Below are 10,521 nucleotides of genomic sequence, written 5' to 3' on the forward strand. Positions count from 1 at the left end.
TGTGTCTCACCTAAAAAATCCACTGCGCAGGCTCGAAGGGTTAATGACCTTTCCCAAATCTTCGCTCGCGAAGACTGGCCATTATAAATTAGATTAACAAGAATTCAGCACCTTGAATCTGTTTTGACATGTAATTATAGTGTCACCTGAATTAATTTCATGTCTGCATTTAATTTGAACTACTGCATTTCTCAAAGTTATAGCAAGTCTCTACATTTTCTTCAATATACAAATTTGCTACTATTAGAAGCAGCAAAGTATCTCCTATGCACCAGAAAACTCTTTGGACAGTCCCTGCAGACTAATTCGTCCAGTACAGTTGTCTGTACAAAATTTCGGTTCTGGAATAAAAGCTATTTTAATGCCAAATAATTACTTTGTTGTAATATATATTGGAAGTATTTTATATTTGTTATACAATAGCTGTAGTACATAGTATCAGAGAAGTATTAGAATCTCATGAATCCACGTCTTCATAAGCATAACATTCTCTTGGAAAATGTTTCATTATCTCCTGTCTAAAAAGACTTATCCTAATTTTTTATTATTTATCTAAGTGTTTTGAAAGGGTTTATTGAATCCATAAGAAGAAACAGACAACAGTAGTGTTAGCGCATCACTGTAAGAATTCTGTAACCCACCAGGAAAGTAAGATATTCCCATGCTGTGGCAGAACACGCCGCCGTTTTTTAACATCCCCTTCCTAGCCGACTAAAAAAAGTTCACCCGCAGGCGACGTAAAGCAAAGACAGACGGTGCAACGGCAGAGCCAGCGCGGAGGAAGGGCACGGGGCGGGAAACGCTCCTCGCTGGCTCCCGAGAGCGGGACGCGAGGGCGGGCGCGACCTCAGGCTGCGCCCCGGCCGCCGCCACCGCCCCCACCCGCGGCCCCGCTCCTGGCGCGGTCCCGCGGCGCCCCCGCGCGGGCGGCACAGGCACTGCTCCCAGCGGGAGACTCCCTAGCGGCAGCGTGGCTGAGGGAAAAGGCACTGATACATACACAGGCATACAGATTTATGCATATACATATATATATATATGCATAATATGTTACATGTTTAAACCCATGCTGGCCTTTCCTTGTCTTCTTCAAAGGCAGAGTAGTTCATAGAATCATAGAATGATTTGGGTTGGAAGAGGCTTAAAGATCATCCAGCTCCAACCTCGCTGCCATGAACAGAGACACCTTCCACTAGACCAGGGTGCTCAAAGCCCCATCTAACTTGGCCTTGAACACTTTCAGGGGTGGGGTGTTCACAGTTTCTCTGGGCAACTTGTTTCAATGTTTCACCACCTTCACAACAAAGAATTTCCTCCTAACATCTAATCTAAATCTCTTCTCTTTTAGTTTCAAACCACTTTCCCTGGTCCTATCATTTATCTTCCCATGTAAAGAGTCATTCTTCATCTTTTTTTATAAGCTCTCTTTAAGTACTGAGAGATCATCTTTTATTCAGAGATGAGCTTGTAAACATAATTTCCCATATAATTTTTGCACTTTTCATTTCACAGATAGCCAATGAATTTCCACAGCTTCTGGTGTCCAGATCAATGTGCTGCTACGAAGTGGGTGTCAGCAAGTAGTAGAAAGATTTAAAAAATATTCAGGAACAAGTCTCTTGGAAGAAGACAGCAGGGATATGAACAGGGAGGGAGATGTACACAAGAATGTGGCTCCAGCTACACCCTAGTTCTAGCAGATAACTGCTCATAGAATCTTCCCTTGGGTCTAAATTGAACAAAGGACTGATTGGAAATAACATTATACTGTCATATAAAAATTCCCATTTTTAAAAATAGTAGTGAAAGGAACTGAAGAACCAGCAAAGATGCACATTCTGTGCTTTACTGCATTACCAGAACAGCACAGGCCTTGAGGGCAGATGTTTTCAGAAATGGCAACAGCATGGAGGTGGTAGCATTAAATCATGTACAAATTTTCACAGAGGAGTCCAAACTAGCTATCTTCAGAGTAGAAGAGAATTAAGACTCAGTTTTAAGTGTTTTCCAGAAAGCAGTTTTCCTTATCCTTTTTAAAGATACCAGTGATTAAAACATCAACAGCGAAGCCATGCCTAGGTAAGTCTCTAGCTAGAGATATATGATTCTTAGTATATTCACATACATACACATAAATATATACATCCTGGTCCATGACTGAAAGGGAAACCATTACATGTCAGTCTAACGCACTTAGAGAATTGTAGCTGGGAAGTCACAGCTGAATGATTTTGGCTAATCACCAAGTGAGCAATGTCAAACACTGAATGTCTGGACAGTTTCCATTCAAATAACATTTTATCTTGGGCCAACTGTATCTACAAACCACTGGAATGAAATCCCTTATTATTATCCCTTAGTAAGAGACGTTATTACAGCTGGGTAAGATGCAAGCTCACTTCTGCATGGAGCAATCCCAGTTCTCCCAGTGGCTGGTAGCTCTCGCTAAGCCTCCTGTGTTCATTCTGCAGGTCTCACCTGCTCACCTCTATGCATCTTATATGGGACTGACAAATTAAGAGAGGGATTCTGCAGGGTTGTGGGTGTATATTCAGGTAATCTCTGACTGGTTCTCTCTCTAAAATCTAAGATGTCATTTTACATTTAAATCCTTACTGTGTGTTTCAGAAACAACAGAAAATAAAAGCAGATATTTGTCCCTATTTGACTTAGCGTGTGCATCTAAACCTTCCCTTGCCCTCTGATCCCAGTGGTGGTAAGGAATGGACGAGCTGTAAAATAATCCCACAGACCTACACAACAAGAAGAGGATACAGCATATTCTCACATCTTAGTCTTGCTCTTTGCTTTCTGCCTTCTCTTTACCTCCTCTGAATCTCTCTCCCTTTACCTGACTAGTAATTCCTTGGATGGTTATCTGTTCTTAGAACAAAGCCACTGCCCCTGCACCTACTCCTCCATTGTAACATATTCCCATAGAGCCCAAAAAGGCATCAAAAAATCAAATCAAAAAAGCTTTGGTTTTGAGGCTGGAATGGGCACAATTCCCTGCATTCAGCACCCTCAACAGGAATATCTATCACCAGATTTGAGTAACTTGCCCAACATCAGTGTAGGAAAGCCTGGATTATGTCTGTTGATATTTAAAAGCAAAAAGTATTTTTTTATGTAACAAAGAGGGATAGATTCTTTTCAGAGTATCATTATTAGGATATCATAAAAGAGAGTTTGGTCAGAACCTTTTCAATACTTGTCTAGAAATTTCGCCATGTAAGGAGGCGTATGGGTCAGTACGACATGAAAGTCTCAAGCAAGCTTGCCTTTGAAGATATTACTGGGATGTATCTAACCACAGGTGAATTTCAGCTGCATAGCACAGTAGATAAACCAGTTCCACACATTAAAAAAACAAACAAACAAACAAATCTCTTTTAGGCTTGTGTGTACATACAAGTTCAATCCAATGTCATTCCTGCATTGATTTGTAAAGAAAATAGGAGGAATAGAATCATAGAAGCACAGAAATGTTTGGGTTGGACAGGACCTTTGAACATCATCTAGTTCCAACCACTCCCTGCTGTGGGTAGGCACATCTTTTGCTAGATCAGATTGCTCAAAGCCTGACCTTGAACATTTCCAGTGAGGAGGTATCCACAACTTCTGTGGGCAACCTGTTCTGGTGCCGCACCACACTCAGTATAAAGAATACATCTAAGCATAAATGCACTCTGTAACGTCATCTCCACAGCCAATATACAAAGTTTTAATGTCCCTAAGGGGACAGGATGCTTTACTGCAGAGGTCTGTAGCAGCAACAAGATCCTCAACATCTCACGCTTGCAAGTATTTAAAGCAATAAAATACTTGACTACCTTGTTTTCTAACAATGGTCTAAAGATTGACTTGAGACTTGGAACACCACGTTTTAGTCCGAAGACAGTCACATACTCACATACCTGTGCTGGAGCTGACACTTTCTCATGGGATTTATGTTGCAATAACAAAAAGCCCCTGGGATGTGGTTGTAATGGAGATTAAGGCAGGGGAGAGGCACAGATGCTGAGTTTTGACAGTGAAGGAAGTCACAAAATTGCTAACTTTCATGCTATCTAGCTTCAACCATTGATGTCCACAAACTAGCCAGTGGTGTTTTTTCGGAGTTATGCTTCTGACTGTGGGAGGCAGGCCTGTGTGAGATACTTATACCAGCTCTAAAGCACTGGGACTACCCAGGGAGCTCTCAGCTCTTTGCTCAGAGTCAGATTGATGGGAGGTACTAGTCCAATGGCCAAATTTAGTGGTTTGATGAAGAGTTGGGCACTTCCAAATACTAATACTAGTGTCCAGCTCCTAACAGGAGAAATTGCAACAGCCTGAGCAAACCTTCTAACGTGCCATCATTTTTTTCAGGGAAAAAAAATAGGGAGGAGAAGAGAAAAAAGTCCAACAAAGATGAAAGCAAGGAGACAAGACAGGAAAGCAAAGGTCGAGCAGCTCGAAGACAAAACCGAGAACAGAGGGAAAACAACAACAAAACCCAGCCGAAGAAAAGAAAAGCCCCAAATAAAGAACAGGACCTGGCACCTGTTGACACTGCACATTAACAGCCTTCCATGTTTGTTTAAGTTTTATGATGCTGCTATCTCTACCAGATCGCCCTGACAGGTGTTCCAACCATTCAGGCCGCAAATGGACAATGCTACCAGTTATTATTAAACTTTAAACAACATTCCAAATACTTCCTATATTCTTCAAGCAACCATAGTTTATTAAAGATTGACATGAGCCAAGGAAAACAAAATCTAAAGATGGGATACTTTAAAACTGTTATATTATATGCTTCCGTGCATCTGTAAAAGGCAATTAAGAAATTTTGTATATATTAATAATAGGGTATAAAATATAGCAATATAATAATGAATTACATTCAGATGAACGATGTTCTTTTTCTTTGTAAAATATTTTTCAAGTTATTGTTTAAGTATGAGGCAAGAGATATGTCTAAATCAAAGACAAAAATCGTATCCCTTCATATATTGTACATAAATATTAAGAGAAGGAGGAAAATGTTTCTGAAGAGCCAGTAGGAGCCCAAGGTTTTATAAGCTCTAGTGGAGCAGGATAGGATTGCCCTGTGGTTCCCTGGTCTGTGCTTCAGACATGGGTGAGAAACATCAGGGGAAAGCCAGCAAGGCTTCACTAGCTGAGGGAGAAGAAGCAGAAACATCTGCAGCTTTGAAGACTGAATCCCTGAGGCAGAAGGCAATTCAATCCCTGAGGCAGAAGGCAACTGAGCTGAGCTTGAACAGTGCTCTTATCTGTGGGACAACACAATGTTTTCTGGTCTAAACAGTGGTACCGTGTGTGCTGTTTTATGCTTTTTATACCTATGTGTAACTTAAGTCTACATTTCAAATCTTCTGGTGAATGACAAATCGTATTTGTAGGAGACAATGTTGAGTTAATAAAAAACAGAAAAGTAGATCATGTAAGTATGTTTTTCACAGTGATGGTGTCACTTTTTCTACTGGGGGAGGGAATCATTTCATAGCTTCACAGAGAGAAGAGGACACAACTTACATCCACAACGTGTATCTAGCGAGAGTATCCATGATAATAAATCTATAGAAGTATAGAAATTACGAACTTCTGTCCAACTTTACTTAAATTCTTATTCTAGTTCTTTTCTCTTACACAGCAGAGGTGAAAATCTGCACTTCTGAGAGGACAAACCAAACCCTGTGGTACCATTCTGGGTATATCCATGGCTAGAGTGGCCTATGAGTGAAGCACAGGCTACGCTATTATACTGACTCACTGCTCAGAAACGGATTTACCCTTTACAGAAATATGTTGAGGAACTTACATACCTCACAGAATGTGTCTCCTTACTGGAGAAGACCTGATTGAGTAGTACAAGTAACTGTGACTAAATCTATGTGAAACTTCTTCTCTGACAATTGCTTCCCAGTTACAAAATACCTCAAAACCTTAAGAGTTAATTTTAAGGAATTGTCTGAGAATTATGAACAACTTTTCTTCAAATGGGAGCTAAATTGAATGAACATTAATTATCAGCCAAATTCATGGTGTGTTAATTATTAAAGAACATGTCTGAAATTAAGACCAGTAGATAAAAACAAATCAGGTGCTATTTCTGACAGTTAAGCTGCTTGAGGAATTGTAATCAGTAACAAAGAGATAGAAAAATGCAAACACCAACTGTTATGTCCCAGGCTTCAGACCTGTCTGACCAAGCTGTAGCTTGTTCTCTCCCCTGGCTCCATGTTACTGAAGCTCTGAATAAGTGAATCCAGTGTTAAGGTATCATAAACAGTTTAAGTGCTGAACTGCTGAACCCTTCACTGAATTTGTCCCAGCAGCTGTATTCTGAGCCACCACAGTTGAGTTGCCAGGCTGACCAATGCACTAAATAAATGAGAGGTTTTGCTGTATCCTGTAGCAAAGTGGCAGCAGAAGGACCCATCAGTAGAATGGGACACTCATCATCACCAGCCATCCCCCACAATGAAGGTCTTGTCTTGTATACTCTACTAACAGCCTCTGGATACTTGCGGTTGATGTGCTGACAGGAAAGCAGCACATGAATATTGTTATTAATTCAGAAGAATTCCTCTATAGCCCTCATGAGTCACTATCATTTATTTTTTGCTTCTGTGGTTTTAGGCTCTGAAACTTATTGAAGGCTTAACTTTCTGATGCAGCATGAATTTACCATGACACTTGTACTTAACTGCTGTGCATTGTTATTTGTAGAGACAGCACTGCATTTAGTTCACATGGTTCACATGAACTTGCACAAATTCAAACAAAAACATCTGCACAGGATGACATAACAGCTGATCATGGGAGCCACTCTTCACAGTGACATTCTGCAAGCATCAGCTGCAGCTTCAGTCTTTCCTAAGTCCAACAGCAAGGGCTTGGTCACATTTTCAGGCTCAGATCTGTTACTTCATTGCTGTTACTTAGCACAAAGCTTGCACAGCAAAGACCTTGCACTTTTACACAGTAAGCACACTCTGCAGTTACACATCCTCAAATAATTCTCCCATATGGACTCTTGTTAATGGAGGAGTTAGATTTTTTCCTAATATTTTTCAATAAATTAGTATAATTTAAAGAGAAGTTAAGTCAGCATGTTTGTTCACCATTATAATAATCCATCTGTCCCTTACATCTTCCTCTCCTAACTTAGTTGTGATATTCCTAGTGGGTTTAAGCCTGCCCTTTCAGATCTGGAATGCTAATTGTATTTGAGAAACAAGAGTACCTATTGATTGGCTTGACACAGAAATTTCTGGGTTTTCATGGGCAGATGAAATGTTTGTTGATAGTGTTCCATAGAGTATGTCAAAGTACTGACAATGTCCATATCAATCCCTCATACATAAGTCAGTCATTCAATTTCCTAAAAATCAACCCTCTGCACTCCTGCAGAAGGCTGGTTGAAAGTGAATCTTACCTGAGAAACATTAGTGAAATATCTTTTAGATATAAAGCTGTCTGAGAATGATCATCCATATGTCAGCAAGAAAATGGACATTTAAGGATGTTTGAAATTAACCATCTGGTGATACTTTTTAGAATTTACTAAATATTTCCAAGGAGTAGCTTTAAAATATATTTCAGCTCTGTGGTTCCATTTCCAGTTCAACCTTACATCATCCAATCTGGGCTGTTTATGGAAAGGTTATAAGAGGTATAGTACTCTCCACTTTCCCAATGCGTGCACACACCTGCACTTACATTATGCATACACCTAAATTACTCTGACAATTACTAAACTACTCACACAGACACTGTAAGTGGATTTGGATTTAGATCATTAACCATTGTCCTTTATGACCGGCTTTTCTTCAGTTAGGTACACATACTTTCTGAATTTGCTGTCACCAGCCAAACTTTTGAAGCTCTGGTCATTGTGGTCACACAAAAAAAAGAGTGGTCTCACATTCACCTCTCTTCTTGCTTCTTCCTCTTATCCTCTCCACTGTCCACCTAAGTGTCCTCTTTCTTCTGCACTACCACCATTCTTCTCCTACTTCTGATCCACCTGACAGATCACTGACAGATCTGTTGTCAGAGTTGGAAGCTGAGTGTATTTGATTTGAGTCTCTTTCTGAATCTTCTTCCTTCTCATCACACTTCTTCCCTGCTTATCTTACTTCAGTTGGTTCTTCTTATGAAGGCTATGAAGTAAAGCAAAACTGTCTTGCTACCAGACTTGCTTGTAATCGTGTTCGCCTGGGCAGAGGAGGGTGGGGTAACAGTCTCTCTTGGATAAAATTGGCAGCATGACTTTTTCTGTAGTCACTACTGTGGAGGCAGAACAAAGTCTGCAGGTACCACAAGAATAGGAGGCAATATAGCAAGGACAGGATGGGAAAGAGTTGTCAGCTGGTCTGCCACCTTTAAAAGGGTGATGTAAACAAAATTATACTAGCAACAGCAACCACATTTTCTTGTATAAAGGGAATAAAGCACTAGGATAAATGATCTCAGAATTAAACCAATGGGTTTCAGTTAATTTAGTTCTCCATATGCCTATAGAGGGAAACCAGAGATGAAATAAATTAATGCAGAGAAGGGAACAGCAGGCCAGCTGGCTGCAGATAAGCAAAAGCTGAAAAACATACTGTCATTATTATTTAATCTATGCATGAAATAATCTCTACTCATTTATAGTCTACTCCAGTATACCAATGGCTAAACAGATCATTAAAGTTCTACAGATGTTCATGCAGACATTATCCAGGGGACCCAGTACAGCAACCAATACCTTGCACTAGTGAAACAGGTGTGTTCCCAGAGCATGAGATTAAGGAACCGCTTTTGTGATTTTAAGGGTTTTTCTGTGACTGAAAAACAGAAGGGCAGTTCCCCTCTCTGCTTTATGCTATAGCTCAAAATATCTGGTTTTACAAATGGTTTGATCCTCACTATATTTCAATGTACTGTTTAAATATACATCAGTCCATAAAACAAGCTGCTATGAAAAAGGTAAATGTGGATAATATTTCTTAGAGAAATCAACCTAATCTGCTCAGAAGTATGTTCCTTCTTTATAAGAAATGACACATTGTTTTACTCTTCTGTCAAAGTTGATCGATGATAGAAACTGAAAAACATCTTACAGCAAAAGCACAATTCAAAATGGTTGTCCTAGTTACAGGGGCTGGGACCAGTTTATCACTATGTGGGTATAACCAAAACTGTGTATTTTACACCCTCTATGTAATTTCTGATGGACTGTTAATAATGGATCATTTGCAGCAGCTGCCCAGGGCACATCTGACACCTTGGGCTACAAGCTGGGTATTAAAAACTCTGTGAGGAGTGTTTCTTTGCCTTCACACCAGTGACTTAACTCCCCTCCGGGGAGTCATTAGTACCTTCTAAACCAGCCTGAGGGGTCATCTTTGCTAATGGGCCATACTGGACTGGCATAATAGGCAGCTGCAACTCTAGACCATCAAAGACTCCAAAAATATCCCATGACTCACAGAATTAAATCACCCATTGTGAAACTCCCCGCCCTGGGGGAGGTACTGGCATTCCCACGTGAACCTGAGTGCATCCAGTCTTGGGGTTTTGGGCCTTCTAGTACCACTCCTTGGATCCAGAGGAGGACCAGAACTTTGACAGGACTGCAACTGCCACTCTCGACAAGACTGATCATTACTTCAACAGGACTGTGACCATCACCCAGACCAGTAGGTTTTCCTTTCATTTTACTTTGCAACCAGAGGGCCCCCGTGGTGCTCAGCATAGGGCCAACAAATACCGTTCTGTTCTTGTCCCAGGGTGCTGGGTTATACATCTGTCTTTGGGGGTTAAAACCAGTTTTCTCTGTATCATTGTGTTTATCGTAATCTTTTTTAGTAAATTGTACCTCTGACTTGTAATCTTTTGAGTTGGGTTCATTTCTTTTAAACCAGCACAATGGTAAAGCAAGCTATTTTTCACAGTGATGCTTTATTCATAAAAGAAACCTCCAGTGAGTAAATGACAACACAATGTCATATAGCTACTCTAATAATTCTGTTCTCTGGAAATGGGATTTACAGTTTCAGACAGCAGAAGGGGACTAAAAATGGATAAATTATGTCCACATGACACTGACAGATATCAGTGTACCCCTGCTAGTTATTGGAAAAGTAATGTTCAAAATAATAAATAAACCCATGGTCATCCTTTTACCACCTGTTTCCTCCCACTGTTAATCTTAATCTACCTGATAAAAAAGCATCTGATTTTGAAAGCCAGAGACCAAACAGCAAGCAAGGAGGTGTCACTCTGCTTTTAAATCAAGAAATTTCTTGAACAGTGGCCAAAATGCACAATTCTGTCATGTTTGGTGATGATGTCTCCCATGTCAGATGCTTATGTCCTGTTGTCACACTATTCACTAATAATATCTGAGATATTACTACTCTTCTAGTGTGTCCCTTCCATTGAAGAGTGATTTTGACTATTTACAGAGTTGTGATAAGCTTCTATTTTTTCCAGATTCTAGTTACTTCTTTCTAAAATACA

The 10,521-nt window shown here is 40.1% G+C and overlaps 1 protein-coding gene across 4 annotated transcripts in view; it reads left to right on the forward strand.

Annotated features, from left to right (window-relative positions):
- RSPO3 (R-spondin 3) overlaps window positions 1–5,521 on the forward strand; it is a 63,651-nt gene extending 58,130 nt beyond the window's left edge. For 2 of the 4 annotated variants that reach the window (XM_017830597.1, XM_017830590.1), the window contains exon 6: window positions 4,372–5,518. In XM_017830597.1, coding sequence (XP_017686086.1) covers window positions 4,372–4,565 — 194 coding nt within the window. In that variant the 3' untranslated portion in view covers window positions 4,566–5,518. Of the gene's footprint in view, window positions 1–4,371 lie in introns of all 4 variants that reach the window. The other 2 variants (XM_017830613.1, XM_017830608.1) reach the window with 2 other exon arrangements.
- The last annotated feature ends 5,000 nt before the right edge of the window (window positions 5,522–10,521 follow it).

Source organism: Lepidothrix coronata, unplaced genomic scaffold (assembly GCF_001604755.1).
Source record: "Lepidothrix coronata isolate B3197 unplaced genomic scaffold, Lepidothrix_coronata-1.0 Scaffold5, whole genome shotgun sequence".
NCBI lineage: Eukaryota > Metazoa > Chordata > Aves > Passeriformes > Pipridae > Lepidothrix > Lepidothrix coronata.